The sequence below is a fragment of the Stegostoma tigrinum genome, chromosome 11 (genome assembly GCF_030684315.1).
Source record: "Stegostoma tigrinum isolate sSteTig4 chromosome 11, sSteTig4.hap1, whole genome shotgun sequence".
In the NCBI taxonomy this organism is placed as follows: Eukaryota; Metazoa; Chordata; class Chondrichthyes; order Orectolobiformes; family Stegostomatidae; genus Stegostoma; species Stegostoma tigrinum.
Window position 1 is genome coordinate 49,851,927 of NC_081364.1, and position 23,483 is coordinate 49,875,409.

At 40.3% G+C, this 23,483-nt stretch overlaps 1 protein-coding gene across 2 annotated transcripts in view; it reads right to left on the reverse strand.

Moving 5' to 3' along the window:
- Nucleotides 1-23,483, reverse strand: part of LOC125460192 (receptor-type tyrosine-protein phosphatase gamma-like) — a 693,348-nt gene that overhangs the window by 248,187 nt on the left and 421,678 nt on the right. For both annotated transcript variants that reach the window (XM_059649945.1, XM_048547332.2), the window contains exon 5: nucleotides 15,108-15,200. In XM_059649945.1, the coding sequence (XP_059505928.1) occupies nucleotides 15,108-15,200 (93 nt within the window). The remainder of the gene's footprint in view (nucleotides 1-15,107; nucleotides 15,201-23,483) is intronic.

Consider the following 23,483-nt stretch of genomic DNA (forward strand, 5'->3'; position numbering starts at 1 on the left):
CAGCATTTGCACTGTGTGACTGGACAAGTTAATCTTTTTTAAACATTCTCACTCAGAAGTCATAGAAGACCCTAAAGATGGGCAGCCTTCACTGTTAGTGCACAATAGTCAGTGGTTTGATCCATCTGTTTCAGAGATAGTAGGAACTGCAGATGCCGGAGACGGGTCTGAAGAAGGGTCTAGGCCTGAAATGTCAGCCTTCCTGCTCCTCTGATGCTGCTTAGCTTACTGCACTCATCCAGCTCTACACCTTGTTATCTTAGTTTGATACATCTGGTTGCTAGTCTACTTTAGACACCAGCTAAGACTGTGTTGGTAAGAATGGAGAAGGATGGCTGGTTTCATTTCCTAAAAGGCATTAATGAAAGTAAAAAACATCCTACAACTTTTGCTGATATCATTCAAAGTAGCATGCACATTTTTCTCATGGTTTGATCAATATTTTGCTCTTAAGCAACCTCACATGACAAGTGCGAGAACTGTTGCTGGCATACATATTTTGAAGATAGACAGTGATCTTCAGACTTTTTTTATTGAAGCAGACACCTCCCTCGCATTTAAGCTTCCTCCACTTTCCACATATTGACTCAAAGCTCAAGTATTGGATACCCTTGTTTCATCTCTGGAAGATCAGTACAAATCTAGTTTGCAACAGTGTTACAAGAAGAGAGAAGCTCTTTCAACTGTAATAATCTTATGTAAAAGAAGTTTGAAAAGTCTTCAAGCAGCTTCTAGTTGATCCACAGGGAAAAATTACACAGCTCAAATCATTTCTAATTTGGAAAATTCACACAGTGAAAGCACAAGATTGACCAGTAAAAGATTTATATCAAAAAGAAAATGTTGCAGCAGATGCACATCATTAGGCCACAATAAAATTGGTTCTCACCTTGGGAGCAGTTAATGCTACCACTAGATGTAAAAAAAGGATTCTTCTTTTCACTGTTTGTCAATGAGAAATAAAATGAACCCTGCAATTTCATTTTTCAGGAGTGCAAAAGGGGTCTATGTATGCAGCAGTATGCATTGTCACACAGTCACAGTGAAGAATTTATGTCATTTTGCTATTCAATCAGATTAGTCAATTGACACTAATGTCCTGAATTTCAGCAAAGAAAGCAAAAATTATTCTTCTGATAATGTAAATTAATAACTCAATTACATGTAAGATTCAACTCTTTCCTGAACAAAATATACATTACAGTGACTCTTCTGTTAGCTGAAGTGTGAGAATCTTTTTTAGCAAGATCTTCCCATCAGTCATCACCCGTAAGTTCTTAAAGTTTTATGTATAATGTTTTTAACCCTTACCCTAAAAAATATAGTGGCCATCACTCAGTTCCTGCTATTTTAACTTTAAATTCATTTGTGGCAGATGTTGGCAGGCTCCTAGACACATGTGAACTGGATCTGTGAAGATTCAGTCAACACTGAACTAAATTAACACCAAAAGCAGACTCCCATGATTCTTAATGAAAAACAAATTATTTTAAAGCAGCTGAAATGAACTTATTTCACTGCTGTTCTTGTACTATAGACATATAAATACAAATCAAACAAAGTGCTGGAAATCCAAAATAAGAATTAGAAACAATGAACAAACTACAGTATCTTGTCAGTAATCTTTACTTCTGCTTTACATTTTCAGGATTCATTTATGTCTCCTTTTTCCTTTCCTGAATTATCTGCAAACTGGCCTTGATAATCTATGCTCTTCTAATTCTGGCCTTGTGCACATTCTCAATTTTAATGGCTTCACCATTGATGCTGTGGCTTCAGTTGTCGAGAATCCAGGTTTTGTAATACAATACCACAGCTGTTTACCTTGCTCTCCTCCTTCCAAACACTCATTAAGAGCTCCATCTTTAACATTTTGGTCACCTGATCCAATATCTACTCATATGGCTCAATGTCACATTTTGCATAAAAAATGTCCTTGTTATGCTCTTTGAAACATTTCTAGACAACTCTCTCTGAAGAACAAGCATCTCCATTTACTAACGATGGCTTCATTGAAATGTGCCAATAATTACAGTCACAACTGGAACTCGAGTGCAGGGCAAGGATCATTTTACCAGTGGCTGTGAAAATAACCTTTGGTGAATTCCTACAAGTGTAGTTCCTTCTGGGCTGCAGCTGGAAATACTTCCACTACATCATTACTTTTTACCGACTATTGCAAAAGAGAGTTCACTGAGGTTTTCTACTTGAAGAGTTAACACAACAGTTTGCTAGTATTACAGGCTTCCCAGAGTGTAGGGTGTCACCGACAGCATATTGACAGCTTTGTCAAAACTACATGTTAATTCTGCCATAAATATCGATGTTCAAAAGGATTCCACTCCCTCAACGTTCAGCTGTGTACTGCCGTAAGCTGTGAATCATTTAGGAAAGGTATTCTGTCAACCTTGCTTGGTATTTTCTATATGCAGACTCAGTAATTAACTGACTCTTAGTCTGCCTTGACATGACCTAGCAAACCATTCAACAGAATAGGAACAGATGATAAATGCTGGCTTTGCCAGCAAAACCCATATCCTATGAAGTAATTCAAAAAAAATGGGAAGATATCATATTTGAAGATGGTTCATTAAACTGGATCACTCCGAGAGGTCAGTAAATCTCTTGCAGCAATGTCCTTTGCTGGTTGAGAAAAGGTTGAGCCCAGAAATGAAGCACTAGAAAAGTGCAAAATTGAATCAAAAATGTTGAGGCTAAGTACAGAGCACTCAACATGGCTAGTTTAAGAATCTGTGAACATCATAGGAGTTGGATCATAAAATTACATCACAGCTCAGGTGGGTACAATGATGGTAAAGCACAAGCAAATATTAAACTTAATCTGCCAGAACTCAATCTATATAAAGTCGTCATTTAAAAAAAGTCAAAAACTATTTCAGCTGTATCCAACCACTTACCAGGCAGGGAGAAAATATTGGAATTAAAGTTCTTTTGAGAATAGACAGTTTCAGACTTAGATGCCCAAGAGCTAAATGTTACTTACAAACTCCAATGCACTGCACTTGCAGTACATCTTCAGCCCTGCTATTCTCCATCTAACCTTGGTTTATTCTCTTAAAATTTCACAGAGGTTCTGTCATATCAACCCAGAAGGAAGTCAACCAGCACATCAATCCATGTTAGCTCACCAGACAGCAATCCAGTAAGTCCCAACTCCCCCTGCCTTATCTCCACAGCTCTGCAAGTTTACTTCCTTTTGTGCAGATTCAAATTGCCTTTTTGAAACCATTGATAATCTGTTTCCATCATCAATGGAAGCAGTAAATTCTTCATCATTTCTATTTGCTACATATGGAAGCTTTTCCTTACATTTAGTAAGAATCTCTTGCCCAAGTCCTCAATCTTAAATCCCTCAGTCTCCGTACCATGTTTTTTGGAGTATGGGAACATTCTTTGTTTTTGTCTATTTTATAAATCCTGCCATTATCAAATCTCCCTTCAACCTCCTTCACTCCAATGCAAACATCCCCAGTTTCTCCAGCCCAATCTTGTCAATAAAATTTTTCATCGCTAGAATAATTCTGGTAAATCTTTTCTACACCCTCCCAAGGAGCCCTCATTTTTCCAGAAGATTGATATCATTGTCAACATTTTAAAATTTTACTCTGTGTTTAATTGAAGTGATCCTCACACTAACTCTTAGGGACACCATTATCTACCATACTTCAGTCTGCAAAACAAATCATTTGCAAGGACTCATTGTTTCATGTCCTTGAGCCAATTTTTTAAGCACTGACCTCCCTCAATTTGATCAACCAGCTTTTCATTTGTTACTTTGTCAAACATGATCTTAAAATCTATTTGGTCAACTCCCACTGCTTTTCCCTTGTTAACCTTTTGTTACTCCGTCAAAAACATTCAAGTGGATTAACCAAACACAATCTGCTTTGGATGAGTTTTCACTAGCTCACCTCAACTAACTTAAATCTCCCAAACAGCTTGTAATTACTTTCTTGATTATAGTATCTAAATTTTAACCAACTACTGGGGGTTCTGCTGTAACACTGCTGTGCTGGCAACGCAAATTAGCTATAATGGAACTGATTAATCGGGAACATTACTTCTAAAATGTGAAATCGTGTCGGCTATAATGTGATTCTACCAATTTCAACCTCTCTCCTTCAACCCATTGACCAGACTGCAATAGCAACTTTTAAAGTTTATCGTGGAGGTTGGCGTGATGTCAGTAAGCACTGCTTGCATGCAGTTTGCTGGAAGCTTCTCCCAGATTTTTTCAAGATTTTAAAACCTTTGATCTGTCAGAGGAGCTCCCAAGAATCAAAGAAAATCTTGCAAACCAGGTTGGATTTAAAGATTTGGACAGTGAGGATGTTGAAGAGCTGCTTGAGTCCGACTGTGAAGACCTCTTTACATCTACAACAACTTGTTGTTAAGGGAGAAATGGAAACTGGAGATGAAGATTAAGTCCATGTGAGCTTTCCACTTCTGTTTTGTCCTCTCTTTTGAGGGAAATTGAGAAGCAAGTGCAGCTCTGAGAGAACAATGATTACAATGCAGAATGCAGTAAGGTAGCAGTTCATGGAATAAGATCTTACTTGGCACACTATGAACAGCTTCTTCATGAAAGAAGAAAAAGGGCAAATCAGCAAAAACTCGATGTCGTTTTTAAGCCAACCCCCAAGAAACAGTCAGAAGATAATGAACCACAGCCATCCACTTCTGGATTAATTATTTTTGCCCAATCCCTGCAATCACAACTGCGCCTGAAGGTGATGATGATCTTGATGATGATGATGATGATGACCCTCAGTCCCTGCATTAACAACTGAGCAACCTCAAACCCTTCTGCCCATTATGACATCTTGAGAATATTTTCAAGATAAAGTTGTCAAATTTACTTTCATTTCATTATTAGATATGAATTAAACATTTGTTCAAACTGTGCTATCCTTTGTGTTATGCTTTTGAGAGATTTTTGAATGATTTTGAGTGATTTTTTTGGTGGCCTGCCTCTAACCCTTCTTTCCCCATTGGCCCCATTACTTCTATAGCATGATTTTCTATAACACAATGTTGCGCAAGAATGCAACTATCGCATTACAGCAAAACCCGCTGTACTGAGGTAAACTGTCTGACATGTAGTTGGCTGGTACTAATCGTGTCTTTATACAACTGGGTCACATTTATCAATTCCTAACCTTCCAGTGTGACCAACAGTTTTGATCAGTAGCAGTATGCTCACTATGCTCTGCTACCAGTGGTCAGCTGTCACTAGCCTACCAATAAACTATCTCTCTCCACCACTCCCACAGGATTACAAGCCCCTCTGCCACTTCAGAGGTTTGCCAGTAGCCCCTGCTATGACCGCACCTCCCTCACCACCCCCCAAGTATTGTAGTTCCCTCATGCCAATGTGTCCCAAGGAGAATTTAAAAGATTCAGCAAGTCTGTTCCACATTTCCCTTAGCATACTGGGATGCAAGCTATTGAACCAGACAATTTATTCAGTCTAAGCATAGGCAATTTTTTCGGTGCATCCTGTTTCAATGCTTCTGCCATTGATTATATCTGTCAACTCTGCTTCTTGCAAGATTCATCAGCATCCTTTTCCAGCACAAAACAGTTAAATATCCTACCATCCCCTGTTTCTCTAAGTATGTTTTGCCATTCATAATAGCCTCAACCCACCTTGCACCACCAATACATTGTTCCTATTCGTCTACAAGAGTGCAATCAGTGAATGTTGTACTATTCCTACTTTTCTGTGTGATTTGATTACTCCATATTGTTGACCAAGAATGGTAGGCATGTGAATGCAGAGCAAACAGTCCCACAAAAGTTCAATCACGGTGAAGTAACAGTGGGGGAAGACAAGCCAAACTCAAATTTTACAGCACAAGCTGCTGTAAGATAAGTTATTATGTCCATTGTGAATATTAATGGATGGACAGGGTAGTAAGTTGACCAAATGGGTGAAGTGGTAGTTGTGCAGGGTGGAAGGTGGGTAGCGTTCTGGAGGTACTCAGCAGGTTAGCAGAATGGTAGTCTGGGAAGATGGTTGATGGGCAGGGTAGCTATGGGAATGGCAGCAAATTGGCGCAAGTGCTGGCTGGCAGGTAGGAAAGTTAGCAATGTGGCTGTACCAGGCACAAGTGATATGTAGGTGGGTTGGACGATGATCAGGGCCAGTGAGATTTGCTTCTAGGTAGTCATGGACTGGGCTAGCCAAGTTGCTTTGGTCGGTTGTGGGGAGTATGGTGACAGACAGATCAGAGCAGAATGGGAATGTGGGGTTAGTGGTCAGCTAACTGTGAGGGTCTGAGGTGACAGTTGCGTTGTTGTCCAATTAGATGAGCATTTTTCTATGCAACATTTCTTGGATAACTATTCAGGTAAGGAGACCAGAACTGTCCCAAGTCTTCTCCATTAATAATTTAAATACGATCATATGATGATCATTTCTGCCCAAATGTTCCTCGTACAAATTGCTCTAATTAACCCCTGCAAGCTCCTATCAAATTCCATCAGAATTTGCCTTTCCCCAATTTAGAATTTGAACCTGAGGACCAGTATCGCCCCCTCTGTAACTATTTTAAAATTAACAGAACTGGTCTCAAAGTGCTCCACCATAGACACCTCAGTCACCTATCCTACCTACTGCCCAAGGGTAGATTGAGTTCTGCCCCTTCTTGAGTAGGACTGCTTGAGGAAACTTTCCTGAACACATTTCACAAATTCCACCTCATCCAAGCCTTTTACACTATGGCAGTCCCAGTCTATGTGAGGAAAATTAAAATCTCCCACGATGACAACCCTATTGTTCCTGCAAATCTCTTCAGTCTCCCTGTACATTTGTTCCTCTAAGTCCCGTTGACTATTTAGGGGTTATATTACAACTCCAATAACTTTACCTTCCCCTTCTTACTTCTTAGCTCCACTCACAAAGCCTCATTGGATGATCCCTCAGGTTATTTCACCCATGTCTACTGCTGTAATACTCCCCCTATTCAAAAATGCAACTCCCCCTCACTTCTCTCCTCCACCTCTGTACCGCCTGAAGCGCCTGTATCCTGGCATATTAATCTGACAGTACTTTCCCTCTCTTAGCCATGTTTCTGCAATGGATATAATATCCCGTTTGTGGCCACAAAATCTGTCTGTCCTTCTAACTATCGAGCTTCCTATCACTAAGGTCCTGCTTACCTTTATCCTTTCCTGCTGTGCCCCACATCCAGTCATAGTACCAACAACCTGGTTACTGCTGCTTTCCCCTGAACGGTCATTCCCCACCGCCTCCACCCCACAAAAGTATCCAAAACAATGTACTTGTTTTCGAGAGGAATGGCCACAGGGGATTCCTGCATTTTCTGATTATGCCTTTTGCTTCCTCCCTGGTGGTCACCTTATTCTCTGCCTGCACCTTAGGTGTGACCACCTCACCAAAACTCTTATCTATGATGGACTCAGCATTTTGGATGATCCTGAGTGCATCCAGCTCCAGCTCTAGCTTCATCTCCCTAACACAGTTTCCCAGGAGCTGCAGCTGGGTGTAGTCATCATTGAATGTGTGGATATTGGTGACATCTTTACTGAAGAAAAAGGCATGGTTATTTCCTCCTCGAAGATCAAATGTAAAGTATTCTCAACAATTGGACACCGAGAAGGATTTAGAAATTCCACTGATGTGTATTGGCAAAATTTGTAACAATGTTGACCTGTTAAATGAATGAGCTTCATTGGATTTCGGTAAAGTTAGAAATTAGAATGGATATTCTACAGAAGAACGTAATGGAATTTAAAAGTATAAGTATGCAAGAGTGTGAAAGTTCTACTTTGTGATACCTAATCCTGTGCTTGCTTAAAATAGTGATCATTTACAAGAAGCTTCAGCCTAGCAGCAAATATTTGAATTGGAGATTCATTTAATTGCCGTGTGTTGTACAGTGGAAGCAAGACCACAGTATGTAGGTTGGATTGTTAAAACGTTAGAGATTCATTAAATTATGACAGCCAAAGTAAGTTTGAGGAATTTGAGTTCGACCTGCTTCAGATCTAGAGATGACAACGCATGAAAATCACCAAAATAACTGGGGTAAACTACTTTATTAGCACAGGTTTATTAGCAGAACACCTCCGCTCAGTTCGCAAAAAACAACTGCACCTCCCAGTCGCAAACCATTTCCACTCCCCCTCCCATTCTCTTGATGACATGTCCATCATGGGCCTCCTGCACTGCCACAATGATGCCACCCGAAGGTTGCAGGAACAGCAACTCATATTCCGCCTGGGAACCCTGCAGCCATATGGTATCAATGTGGACTTCACCAGTTTCAAAATCTCCCCTTCCCCTACTGCATCCCTCAACCAGCCCAGTTCGTCCCCTCCCCCCACTGCACCACACAACCAGCCCAGCTCTTCCCCCCCACCCACTGCATCCCAAAACCAGTCCAACCTGTCTCTGCCTCCCTAACCGGTTCTTCCTCTCACCCATCCCTTCCTCCCACCCCAAGCCGCACCCCCCGCCACCTACTAACCTCATCCCACCTCCTTGACCTGTCCGTCTTCCCTGGACTGACCTATCCCCTCCCTACCTCCCCACCTACACTCTCTCCACCTATCTTCTTTACTCTCCATCTTCGGTCCGCCTCCCCCTCTCTCCCTATTTATTCCAGTTCCCTCCCCCCATCCCCCTCTCTGATGAAGGGTCTAGGCCCGAAACGTCAGCTTTTGTGCTCCTGAGATGCTGCTTGGCCTGCTGTGTTCGTCCAGCCTCACATTTTATTATATTATTAGCACAGGTGTAATGCAAAAGAAAATAAGCTTACGACTCAGCAGGCCATCAACGAAAAAAGCTCGAACAAAACTGCTTTTGGAACATGACAAAAGAATTGTCTCTGGTCACCAGTTGTTGTAATCCTTTGACAAGATCTAACTACTCTAATCAAAATATTAAGTCAGCGCTACTGGAATCAGGAGATCAAAATTTTCAGAAGAAAGAAGGCTTATTATCTGAATATTGGCAATTTGCTCATTCATCTTCTTGCAAGTTAAAATTAATACTAAAAGATGCAGGAGTAAACTGCAACATATACTAACCTTTGAGAGGAAATCAGTAATAAACATATATGTGCAAAATATAGAGGGTGCTACCATGGCCCATAGTGAATGTTCCATTTCCAAGAGGCTTTAACAAAGTTATAATAATGGACTTTCAGGCATGAGATAAAGGAACAAAAATCATCTTGCATTTTGTAGGCATATCAACTATATTTAGTTAGTCTATAATAATATTTAGTAAGGAGAAAAAATATAGTGAATCAGGTGGTGGGAAAATTGATATGGGGACAGGACAGGGAGCTCTAGCTAACATCCTGATTGACAATGGAGATTAAAATTTCATGATTAATTTTGGGTAAAGTGTGAAGATATGAACATTGTGATAATGAACACAGCAGCACAAAATCCCTTTAATAATGGAGTATGTAAAAGAAATGACACTGTCATTGACAAAATGCTTCATAAAATCCTAATGGACCAACTAAGGTGCAAATTAACATCTGCTCTGGCATGGGCCGTCCATGTGAAGAACCCGTTGCAAATTGTTGAGGCTACAATCCACCTCGGTTTTTGGGAGAAATCCAAAAATTCCAAAAGTAAGAAGTAATCATCCATAAGCTTGGAAGAGGGCTGTAATTAACTTTACTTTTGCAGAGCACTGGAATGTCCTGCATTCAGCAAAAAGGGCATTCATTAAGGCAGTGGTTTCAGAAAATAAATAAAAACTGCAATTTTATAGCATGTGATTGACAACCAAACTGTTATGATGTGTTCCTCAAAGTCAAGTGGCACTTACTACACGTGTTCAGAATCTGAACAAGTCATGAAAAATGTTGAGGCATCATGCACTTCACATAAGCATATTCTGGACATGAATGAGGACTAAATTCTGGCAGATCAAAGGCTGACTGAATACAGATGAATTGATCCAGAGAAGCAGGACATGGTTATTTATCCCAGAGGGCAACAACAGAAAGTAGGTACCAAAGTAATATATTCTAGAAGGGGACATTAAATGGAGGAATACCATCATTATCAGGAAAGCAAAAAGAGGTACTGGAAAATACAAACGTTTGCAAAATGCACAAGCTGAGGGGCAGAAGATAAGATCCAAGGATTGGCAAATTGTAGTAATGATTCAGAAGGCCACAAAATGCAGTGTGAGTTCTGAAAGTGAACCTGGAAGTGAACATTGTCATTGGAAAAGGAACTCTGATCACAGGGAGATCTAGTAGGGAGCGTGTCCAGCAGAGATTCACACGGATGATCCCTGGAATGGTAGGTTTAACGTATGATGAATGGCTAAGGATCCTGGGATTGTACTCATTAGAGTTTAGAAGGTTGAGGGGAGATCTAATAGAAACTTACAAGATAATGTATTGTTTAGAAGGGGTGGATGCTAGGAAATTGTTTCCGTGAGGTGAGGAGACTAGGACCCATGGGCACAGCCTTAAAATTAGAGGGGGTAAATTTAAAACTGAAATGAAACGACATTTCTTCAGCCAGAGGGTGGTGGGCTTGTGGAATTCATTGCCGCAGAGTGCAGTGGAGGCCGGGACGTTGGGTGCCTTCAAGGCAGAGATTGACAAATTCTTGATCTCAAAAGGAATCAAGGGCTACGGGGAGAGTGCAGGGAAGTGGTGTTGAAATGCCCATCAGCCATGATTTAAATGGCGCAGTGGACTTGATGGGCCGAATGGCCTTACTTCCACTCCTATGTCTTATGGTCTTATAGTAGAGGTACTTAAGAATGAGATAAGAAATTGAATGAAGGCCATTGTTAAAAGAGCAAGGTCTATTGACTGGCTGGGAATACCATGAGAAGTGGAAAGTCTTATGACTGAGAAGTTTTAGAGGTCACAGACGAATTAGAATACGAGTAGTTTAAAGTTTCCAAATGCAAAGCACTGGAAAGAATTTGGTGTATACATTGAGGTACCAGATAGCAGACAGCCAGCCATCTCATACAAATAGATATGCATATAAATGTGTTCTCTGATGGGGCATATAAACGTAAAATTAGACCTCTTTTTGGGGTTTAAAAGTGAAACTTGGTGATCAAGATACTAGTGCAGATGTTGACATTGCCCTATGCCAATCGAAAATTATACATGTCTGGTTAAGTGATGGGGTATAGTGTTTCTAAATTGGGTCCATCATGCTGCAAGTAGGTTGCATTCAGGTGAGAATAGCTTCTGTAATGTTCTACTGGTATCTCACAAAGAAACTGGCAGGGATCTTTATAATTCATGTTGATGATTTTCGGTGGGAAGGTTCGACAGAGTTCTGATGAATAAAACTAGAAGAGGATTTCAAACTGGAAGTCAGCTTTGGGGCATTTCAACAATAAGGTTCAAAATTGAGAAGAATAAATTAGGGCTGACTTTGCATCAATAGTCTTACTTTGAAAGTATTACTTACATTCTAATAAATTGATAGGCTTTCATAGAAAGATAACTTTTCATCCAAGGAAGGAAAAGACCAGTTAAGACCATAAAACAGGAGCGGACATCGGCCATTCATATCTGTTCTACCATCAATGAGGTAAGATCCAAGGACTGGTAGGCCAAAAAATGCAGTTTGAGTTCTGAAAATTAACATGGCAGTGAACAAGAGATGCAGATATCTGTTCCACCAATCAAACAGGTTGTTGTTGATCTGATACTCATCAATTCCACTTATCCCCATAACCTTTAATTCACTTACTCAGCCTTGAATATTCTTATGGACCCAGCCTCAGCACCTTTCTTTGGTAAAGAATTTCACAGATTCACTATCTTCCGAGAGGAAAAAAAATTGGCCTCATCTCTACCCTAACTGGGCAACACCTTTTTCTGAGATTTATGCCCTCTGGTTGTAGATTCTCCCACACGGAGAAACAACCTCTCTGCATCCACGCTGTCAAGATCTGTTAAGAATCTTATATATTTCAACAAGGATGCTTCTCATTCTTCTTAATTCCAACGAGTACAAGTTTAGTCTGCTCAATCTTTCTGATTAACAAAACAGATAGTGGAAATAAACAGGTAATTTTCAGTTCTCTGAGTAAGCAAGTGATATCCGACTTGGGTCAGTGCTTCATCTTTGACTGTTTACAATGCATGTCAATGACTTAGATGAGAGAACTGATTCCAATTCTTCTGATGATATAAATTGGATGGGTAAACAGGCTATGCAAAGGATGCAAAGAAGCTGCAGAGGTATTTGCATAGGTTGAGCAAATAGACAACATGGCAACTGGAATCAAAAGGTTGTGTAAGCAGAGGTTTTAAATATTTTTATCACAGAGGCAGATAAAATTTTCAGAAGCAAGGGGGTGGAAGGTTATCATGGATAAGGCAGTTACATGGACTAACTAGGTTAGCAATGAGCTTACCGCATGGTGGGACAGGCTAGAGGAGCAAAGGAGCCTATTCCAGCTGTTAATTCATATATTTATATACATGTTCATATCAGCATAATGTGAAGAAATGCAAAATAATCCATTTGTATACAAAATATGGAAGAGTATTATGATTTTTAAAGAATGACAGCCTGGAAAACATTAATTGCAGAAAGTTAACATACAGGTATACAAAGTACTATTTCCATCTCCAGCTATGGGGAAAATCCAGGAAAGTGGACAAAAGGAATATCAGATCAACTGTGATCCTATTAATTGAGGGAGCAGGTTTGAGGGTCTGAACAGCTGACTCCTATTTCTTATTGTCTTATGTTCCTGGGTGATAAGAGTTTGTCCTCTGCTGTCCCATTTTCTGTGCTTCGATCTTCAACAGTCTCATTTTCAGAAGTGTGACCATGTAATCCTTGTCATTTCTTGCCATCCTATGGCTTCCACATCAGAAAACACATTGCCATTTCTGTAAATTCCAAGATGTTCACTCTAACATATAAATTTGCCCTCATCGCATTTCTGAAAAGATCAATCCCTTTCAGATTCCCTGGTTAATGCATTCCCAATTCCACTTCTTATCTTTCTCTCACACTTAACACGTAGTATAGGATGGGTATGCTTGTGTTTCCCGGGTTGGAGGAGGGGAGACAGTTGATGCTGGGACTACAGCATTTTCTTCCCCTCATTCCTTTCATCAGAACATGCTGCTGTCAGGATGCTGAACATCTGTATCTATTTCACTGTGAAAGCTCGCCAGTTGAAAAGGAGGCTTCAAGTCCCAGTTAAAAATACTGACGTAAATCATCAAAAGACCAGTTGTAAACAGAGTGCAGGACTATTTGAACATGTTCCTGAGGAGTAACTAGAAGGTTTGCTTCAATGCAAGGTGTGCTGTAAGAAGCTGAGGTTAAACTATCAACATATTGCTGGGGATTCATACGACAGAGACTCTGGAGACTACATGCTATACCAGCAATCAAAAACAACACAGGGTGACAATTTTACATTTGTGTCTGGTACATGCTTTCCTAAGAACCAACCAATTCAGCAAATCTCTCAACAGAAATTTGCTGTGCACAAAAAAAGTCTCTAGGTAAATAAGAACTTTTTAGCGGTTCTCTAAATGGCATTTCAACAAAGATTAGCTTTCATAATGTCTGAACAGCAACAATACTTTGAATAAAGTCACTAAAATTTATTAACAATTAAAATTTGCAGTCTTAAAGGTGTATATTTCCTCTTTAGCAACAGATATCATATAATATCATTTATTTTATAAAACAATATCATCATCAGACACATTGTAAGCATACCATGGAAATATGCTCATACTATGCTCAGAATGGCACAGAGAGTGCACAGCACTCTGTCAACATTAGAAGAAGAGATGCAAAATGTGAGTGCTTCTACCTGTAGCTGAAAATTAACAAGCATATTTCCACTTCAAATGAACTTCAGTTTATATCAGATCCAGTCAAATTTATCATGCATTATACAATCATTAAAAAGTTGTCAGTCAGCTTGCATAGAGAAACTCCATGAGAAATCCACTAATAAAATTGTTTGATAAATATTGTGAAATGCTATGAAAGGAAAACAATGCACAACATAATTCAGAATGTATCGGTCTGTATTTTACAGTTGCAATGACTATTTAACTATCAGCATTTGGTGTCATTACTGCTGTGAAACTGACAGTAAATTCTGATCACAGATCCCAGAGGTGGTACAGAGCAGAAGGGAGTAATTTGACCCATCGTGTCAACATTGGCTGGCTCAGCAGATTAATTTAGGGGCAATCTCCTGCCATTTTTGCATGTTATATCTACGAGGTGCTTACTCCACTGATGCGCCAATGCCCCTTTTAACTTCTACACCCTCCTCTACATGGTTTAGAATGTCCCCCAGGTTTGTGTTTTCTGCAAACCTTAAAGCTATTGCACCAAGATCAGGATATTAATATATATTAGGACGAGCAATGGTTCCAATGCCAACCACTAGGGAGTTTCACTTCTCTACAAAGTTTCTTGCAGCCTGAAAAATACTCATTAAACATGTTTCTTATTACTCAGCTAATTCTATATCCAGATTGCTGCTGTCCCTTTTATTTCATGACCTAGAACTTTCCTCACAAGTCTCTCAGGTGACACTGTATTGAATGCCTTTTGAACTCTATGTCCACCACATCAACATTCTTCTCCTCATCACACTGCTAAATTTTTAAATCAGAAAGTGGATCAGCTACCAGGTCACCTAGGAAGTGAAATGTAACACTGTATTCTGTACTCTGTTCTGCTACTTTGATGTACCTTTGATGTATCTTGATGTACCTGTATAGCATGCTAAACAACTTTTCACAGTACCTTGGTACATGTGACAACAATAAATCAAACTCAATTCAGGAAAATAACTTTTGGTTGAATGTTCACCACATAGTGCAAGACTGTGGCCTTTATTCAACTTGACATTGGGGTCCTGACTCAAAACCCTAGCCAATGTTGTGGTGTGGAGTTCAGGTTTGCAGTTGCAAAGCCTCAGGATTGCAATTAAATTGCTTTTATTTGAAATTAAATTGACTGAAGTTTGAACTGAAGTTTTAGGCATGGCAGGGCGGAGATTTGTGGTCAAGAATGCTTTTCACATTAATACCATAAAAGAACACAACTTATCTTACCTGAAGGAATATAGCCATTGCTCCTCTAATACCATTTCTTCTTGATGCCAAGTCAATATTATCAGTGCCAGGACTTGAAAGATAAATCTGCATCTGTTTTCAACAAGCATAAAAATGCAAAATAATAGTATAAAGATTTTGTTAGGATTTGTTTTCCATACTTTTCGATCATTCTGTAAATCTGAACTAGAATAGTTAAAATCAACATGAAGCAATTAAAAACCATGTAACCCTTCATTTAGGCTTTAATTAATCAGTGAAAATTGCATTAGCCAACTCACACATAATCAGCAACAATGTCCTAGCACAACATCCAAAGTCCCAGCAGAATAGCTTGTATATGTGAACGAAGAACACTGTATAAAATGACCTTTTGTAAGCTGATACAATTAAGAAGATAATTCTATTACCATAATTAGAGCTGTTCAGTAAATTACTCCATATAAAAACATCTTTTGATTGTACTAATGCAAATTAGTTAAAGAGCATATAACAGCAGAATTTGCTATCTAGCAACACTACGAAGACTGGCAGGACAGACATTTCGCCTCCCGGACACAAACACTGCCAGAGTTGCCACTGAATGGACACCACCAAGTGGTAGAAGTTGGGGGTGAGGCTTCATCCAAAAAAAACCTAGTGAAATACATTTCAGGAGCTACTTTCAAAAACGGGACACCGTCTGGGCTGCAGTGATACCATCCGGGCTGCATTGAAAGTGGCTATGTCAGACCAGAGCCGATGGCAGACTTTTGCTGTCCATTGTTCCACATGAGAAGCTAAATTTAAGTAAGTACTGAAAAACCCAATTTCATGCATTTTTATTGCCAATTAGAATGCTTTACATCATTCAAACACACACAGAAAAATAGTATACACCTTTTAATCTTCAAACTTTGATGACAATCACAATGGGTGAAAAACATACAACTGATTTACTGGTGCAGGTAAGGCATGTTACTGAAAACAAAATAATCTTCCTATTCTTGTTTGAAAATGCCTTTCCATTTTTCTTGAGTGCCATTGTGGTGTTGCACTATAATCACAGTCAACCGTGTAGTTGTACAATTATGTTTCAAGAAATCATCCATGGCATTATGCAATTTTTATGTTTTTAATATAAATTATTATTGTTAACTTGGTTGAAAGAATTAAAATGAAGCAACAGACATACAGAGTTTGAGGGGGCACAGTGGTTAGCTCTGCTGCCTTACAGTGCTACTGTCTGTGTGGAGTTTGCACACTGTCCCTGCGTCTGCATGGATTTCCTCCCACAGTTCAAAGTTTTGCAAGTTAGGTGGATTGGCCATGCTAAATTGCCTCTAGTGTTCAGGAGGGATGGTGGTGTAAGTTGGATGGGTTAGCCATGGGAAATGCAGGGATTGGGTTGAGGTATAGGTCAGGGTGGGATGCTATTCAGAGAGTCAGAGTGGACTTGTTGAGCCAAATGGCCTGCTTCCCCACTGCTGTGATTCTATTCTATGACATTTCTGCCCAGAAATAGCACATCATGTTGAATAATGTTTTCTTCTTCAGGGTACTTGTCCAATTTGTTTACAATAACAGAATAAGTATTTGCATGAGATTTCCTACATTTCAACAAAATCTATGTTCCTGGTTATAAAGGCAAAACACATTTTGGGCAGTTGGGCGCAGGGTGAGATTGAAATATACTTCCCATCCTAAGAAACAAAATTTGGCTTCATAGGGTTGGCTATTTCAAAGTGATAAATGTCATTTTACTTCTAAAATGGCATCCCTGACATGTGTACACATGTCTGATGAGGGAACCCAGTTTTTTGAGGGTATTAGTATGCACAAAGGGATTGCCTACTGGAAATATGCAGGGTAAGCAGATCATGTGATTAATCACTGTGTAATGCAGATTCTATGCACTAGCATTTTGAAGATCAGTTGCTAACAACCTCTCTTAACCTTGATCAGCTGTACAGGTTTTCAGCAGCAGAGGAGATGTTCAAGAAATGCTACTTAAAGTAATCATCAATACTTTTAAGTTGAAAAGACTTGGTTCATTGATTTCTACTGGTTTTGTTGGAACTGTCCAAGTAGTTGATGGTTTTCCTGTGTTTATAAAGTTCTATAAAGACAACATGTGCTGAAAGGCTTTGTGATGACTTCAAGGATTCTGCAGAAACTATTACTCTCAGATATCAGTGCATTCCCCTGTATTCCATCATGAAAAGGAAAGAGCAGAGCTAATACCAAGCAGGACAAGTTTTACAAGAATCTCAGTGAGAAACAATGTTTTGGATGCTTATTCTTCACTAAAGATGTCCTCACTGAAATCTATTGAAGCTACAATAACGTCACAGCAAGACAAGAATGCAATGACATTGATGCATGACCTTGATAATATGTCTGACTCTTTTGAGCTAAAACTAGTGATATTTGTCAATCTCGTATCACCTTTTCGTAATAGAGGCCTTAGCTGTGTCCACACATGAGTCAATTTTGCCATCTTGCTTTTCAGAAATGGTGTAACAACAAAAAAAAAGACACGGGTATTACTACTGCTATTGAGTAGATGAGTACTGCTAGAGAGATGAGTACCGTGTAAATACACATCTTACGAGCAATGTATTCTGGAAACTGGCACAATGAGCTGCAGACCACAGGTGATAAGTTATCTATTTACAATGGGTCTGACATCTCCTGCATTTGCATTATCCATCTTCAATGTCACTGCAGATCCTTGGGATGAACAGCTGAAATCTTGTATATCACTGGTGTCACAGACCTATTTATTATAAGTCTATCAGCATACACAAATTTACATATTATTATGATCTACAAGGTAGCAAACCCATCAATTGCATCACTAAAGATTCCAGACTGAAACATCAATTTCATATACTTTGGTCACAGTTACATCAGATGATGACCAGTTGCTGGATGGCCTGAATGCATCTAACAGGCCGCAGAACAAACACAACCTGTTTGGCTATTCACAGACAAACTAGGACTATCCAAGAGTGTAACCTTCAAAAAAAAATAAAGCAAATTCTGCAAGTTCTACATCAAGGCGCATTAAACCATATACACATAGGTCACATGTCTGCAGAAAGGAAACAAGAGATTGGCATATTAATCTAATTTTTGGCCTGGTATAAATAAGGACATTAAACAACTCTCCATCCACATCAGATTCTTTCCGAGCTGAGGTTGCCACTGATACTTTCATAGCCATGGACAAGAAGATTACATACTGGCAAGTACGTCAATAAATTATGAGACCCATCAAAGATACCACTCGCGCAATGACTGTTGACACATTGGCTGCCATATTCAGTGTGCTCGGTGTACCTCGAAAAATTGTCTACCAATGGTCCGTAGTATGGTAGTGCCACTTTCTAAGACCCAGGCAGAAAATGGGGTGTTCAATGCATTAACTGTTTTAAGAGTTAGAAATGTGGATTCCGTTAAGGCTAAACCAGGACAGCACCAGAGCAGGTCATTTAGCTTTCAAGGACCTTTGACACACTGTGGTAGCATTCCTACTGCTTCGTAACAGGTCTGGGGTCAAGTCCCACCTGCTTCATAACTGTATAATTACATCTCTGAACAGATTGATTTAAACAAAACAGCCGGGTTCTTTTTCCGACTCCATTTTACTTTAGTTCCCTCCTTCTTTCTCTACTTTCCCCCATATTTGTTACAGTTACAGACATTTTCTAATCAACCAGTTCAGAGATGTTTTTAAAGTGTTCCAGTCTTTTTAAGGACACCACCAAATCAATGTGTTATTAAGAAAAAGAACAGTTAACAAGCACTCCCTTCCAGGTGCAGTGCAGTGGTAGCGTCCCTACTCTGAAGCAGGAGGGCCGGGTTCAAGTCCCACCCTACTGCAGAGATGTGTAATAACATCACTGAACAGGTTGATTTGAAAATGTTTAAAAAAACACAAAAAAAGCTGAATTCTTCCTCTGAAAGTGTTATTATTTGCAAAAGGTGTGAGGAATAAAACAACATAGGTTTTACTCGATATAAGTATTTCTCAAGACAGGGAAATATTCCAGAGTCAACGAAGTGCAGAGCTGGACAAACACAGCAGGCCAAGCAGCATCAGAGGAGCAGGAAGGCTGACAACTCGGGCCAAGACTGTTCTTCAGAAATGGGGGAGGCGAAGGGGGTTCTGATATAAATAGGGAGAGAGGGGGAGGTGGATAACTTGCCAAAGGCCCTGCAATCTCTTCCCTCGCTTCCCATAGAATCCTTGGATAAATCCCATCAGGCCTGGAGTACTAATCTATCTGCGAGTTCCTCAAAATTCCTAGTTCATTTTCCTTACTAACATTGACCTCCTCTAGCCTACCGACTTGTTTCACACTGTCCTCCTCGACAACGAGGTCCCTCTCAGCTGTGAATACCGAAGAAAAATATTAATTAAGGACCTCTTCTATCTCTTTAGGCTCCGTGCACAAATTCCCTTTCCAATCCTTGACTGGCCCTACCCTTTCTCTGGTCATTCTCTTATTTCTCACATGCATGTAAAAAGCCTTGAAGTTTTCCTTGATCCTATCTGTCCCCATAGAGCTCTCCTAAGCCCTTCCCTCAGCTTCTTCCTATATAACTTGTATCCCTCTAGAGCCTTTTCTGTTCCTTGTTTCTTCAACCGTACATAAGCATCCTTCTTCCTCTTAACCAGCCGTTCGACCTCTCTTGAGAAGCAAGAATCCTTCACTCAACCGCATCTTCCCTGCCTGCAAGGGACAAACCTTTCGAGCACACACAGTATGCATTCTTTAACCAGTCTCCACATTTCAATAGTGCTCTTCCCTGATAGCATCTATTCCCATTTTATGTTACACAGTTCTTGCCTAACAGAATTATAATTACCCTTCCCCCAATTATAAACCTTACCCTGCTGTATGCACCTATCCTTTTCCTTGACTATTGTAAAAGTAACAGAGTTATTATCACTACCACCAAAATGCTGTCCTACCAACAGGTCTAACATTTGGCCTGGTTCACTGCCAAGCACCAAATCCAAAGTGGTCTCTCCTTGTATGCTGCTTGGCCTGCTGTGTTCATCCAGCCTCACATTTTATTATCTTGGTCTCTCCTTGTGTTAGTCTATCTACATACTGTGTCAGGAATCCTTCCTGAATGCACTGGACAAAATTCTCTCCATCTAAACTATGACAAATAAAATGTTTCCAATCAATATTTGGAAGGTTGAAGTCATCCATGACTATAACGCTGTGACTTCTGCATCTTTCCAGTATCTGCCTCCCAATCCGCTCCTCCACTTCTCTGCAACTATTAGGGGGTCTGGAAAAAAACCCAACAAAGTGACTGCTCCTTTCTTGTTCTGGACCTCAACCCAAGCTGACTTTGTAGATATATCATTCTTGAACTGCCTTTCAGTAGCTGCTATACTAGCCCTGACTAGCAATGCCATACCCCCGTCTCTTTTTCCACCTTCCCTATTTCTTTTAATGTACCTAAATCCCGGAACTTTCAACAACCATTCCTGTCTTTGAGTTACCCAAGTTTCTGTAATGGCCACAACTTCGTAGTTCCAAGTACTGACCCGTGCTCCAAGCTCGTCCTCCTTATTTCTGATACATCTAGCATTGAAGTATACACACCTCAAACCATCTCTGTGACCACAATCATGCTCCATTGATCGCATTTCCTTATTAACAACCTCACTCCCTGTTGTGTCTGTTGCAAGGCTGAATACCTCATCCTCTAAATTACAAATCTGGTTCTTCACGCCCTGCCAATCTAGTTCAAACCATCCCGTGTAGTTCAAGCAAACCTCCCTCCCAGGATATTTGTGCCCTTCTGGTTCAGGTGCAACCCATCCTTACTGTACAGGTCCCACCTTCCCCAGAATGTGCTACAATTATCCACATAATGGAAGGCCTTCCTCCTATACCAGCCAGTAGCCACGTGTTTAGCTGCACGCTCTCCCTATTTCTTACCTTGTTATCATGTGGCACTGGTAGTAATCCAGAGATAACTACCCTGTTTATCTTGGACTTCAGCTTCCAACCTAACTCCCTGTACTCGTTTTTCATATTGTCTGTTCTTTTTCTACCTATGTCATTGGTACCGATGTGTACCACGACTGCTGGTTGCTCACCCTCCCCCTTTAGGATCATGAAGACACCATCCAGGACATCATGGACCCTGGCACCTAGGAGGCAACATGCCATGCGTTCGTCTCTTTTACATCCACAGAACCGCCTGTATGTGGTTCTTACTGTTGAAATCCCACTACAATTGCTCTCCTATTCTTCCTCCTTCCCTTCTGTGCCACAGGGCCAGGCTCAGCGCCAGAGACCTGTCCACTATGGCCTTCCCCTGGTAGGTTCCACCCCGCAACAATATATTTATTATTGAGTGGAACAGCCACAGGGGATCCCTGCACTGTCTGCCTCTTACCTTTCCCCTTCCTGACAGTCACCCAGCTGCCTTTTTCCTGTACCTTTGGGTGTGACCACCTCCTCATAACTCCTGTCTATCCCCTCAGCTTCCCGAATGATCCGGAGTTCATCCAGCTCCAGCTCCAGTTTCCTAATGCACTTTTTGAGGAACTGGGGTTGGGTGCACTTCTCGCAGGTGAAGTCAGAGGGGACACCAGCAGAGACCCTTAGCTCCCTCATCCTGCAAGAGGAGCATGCAAGTGCCCTAGCTTCCATTCCCTCTACCCTAGATTTCCAGAAGAAAAAAAGCCTTACCTTACTGACCTACCACACAGTCTCTTCTTTTGGTTAGAGGAGGAGGATGGGTGGGAGACACTATCTGTGTAGTGTTTTGGGTTTAGCCAATGCTCGAATATATCAGTTCCTTCCTGTTCGTGTTCTCTCCACACACCCGCCGCTGAAAACTAGACGGCCGCTGCTACCCAAGGTAAGTTCATATACAGGGAAAAAAAACAATCTTACCTTCCCATCAGCACTCTGGCTTGTACTGCTGCCACAGAAAACAAGGATTTATATTAATTTTCTTCATGAAGCAACATGTTATCTTTGATTCTTAAGGCTGGCAAGAATTGGGTGGAAAGGGAGGCTGATAAACTATATTAACCTCAACAGCAATGTGCAAGTAAATTTAAGGCCTAGGCTACAAGTGTATTTCTCTTGTTAATTTCTTACCTGTATTTACTTGGAAGCAGATGGTCAGGAGCTAAATCCTGTTACATTATGGTGATGGAGTTTTAGAGACCCTCAACTACATTGAGGACCATATAAACATTGCTTGGGTTTGGATCAGACTTATCTCTTTGCCAGCTTTAACACATGGGAAGGCTACAAAAATAAAGTTGCTGGAAAAGCTCAGCAGGTCTGGCAGCATCTGTGAAGGAGAAAACAGAGTTTACTTTTTGGGTCCAGTGACCCTTCCACAGAACTATGGGAAAGCTAAACAGGCTTGTACATTTAGCCACTCGTTAAAACAATGTTGAACATGGTGTAAATTATCAGTGCTTAATCTGCTTTTTTAAAGAGGACCAACATTTACTGGTAAATACTCTGTCTGCATACTAAGAAGAACATAATAAAATGGAAGTCTGCATCAAGCAAGTAATACAGTGGGAATATGCCTCATGGGTAATTTTACTGACCTCATAGTTTCCATTATGTTGGCAGAGTTATAATTGCTGTTTTTCATAATGAGCCTTGGATAATTTGTTTAATGAGTGTTCGAGTAGAGCAGGAACTGAACTGGTGCTGAAACTGGTGTAGTAAACCCAACTCAAATGTTTGTAGGAGCTCAGATGGATAATCACATCATATTTGCAAGAATAAATCTGAACAGTGCCTCCTGTTTCCAAAAAAAAGAACATTTTGATCTTTGACTATGATATGTAGTGTCAACAGTTGTGATTCTGAAGCATTTAAATTGAAATCAGTGATTTGATGTTTAGTGAAAACGGCAGAGAAAAGTTATTTGCTCCTGGTCACAATTAAGGGATAAAAACAGAAGTTGCTGGAAAAGCTCAGCAGGTCTGGCAGCATCCGTGAAGAAAAATCAGAGTTAACATTTCAAGTCAAATAACCCTTCTTCGAGTCACCGGACCCGAAACGTTAACTCTGTTTTCTCCTTCACAGATGCTGCCAAAGCAGCAGTCAATTTCAGTTGGTCATCTCTTAACAAATGTTAGCTCAGTTTGCTTTCAGAACAGTGAAGAAACAGATAAGCAAAACACAGATACCTGGTTCAGATCGTATGGAAATTATGTTGTTAATCTCGGTGCTACAAGGATGCACAGGCCACTGCATTCAATTCAAACTAGATGGCATAGGTTTAAGGTGAGAAGAGAAAGGGACTTGAGCTTTTTTGGCAACTTCTGATTTTGTTACTGATTCACAGCATCTGCAGTTCTTTCGATCACTATTAAGAGAT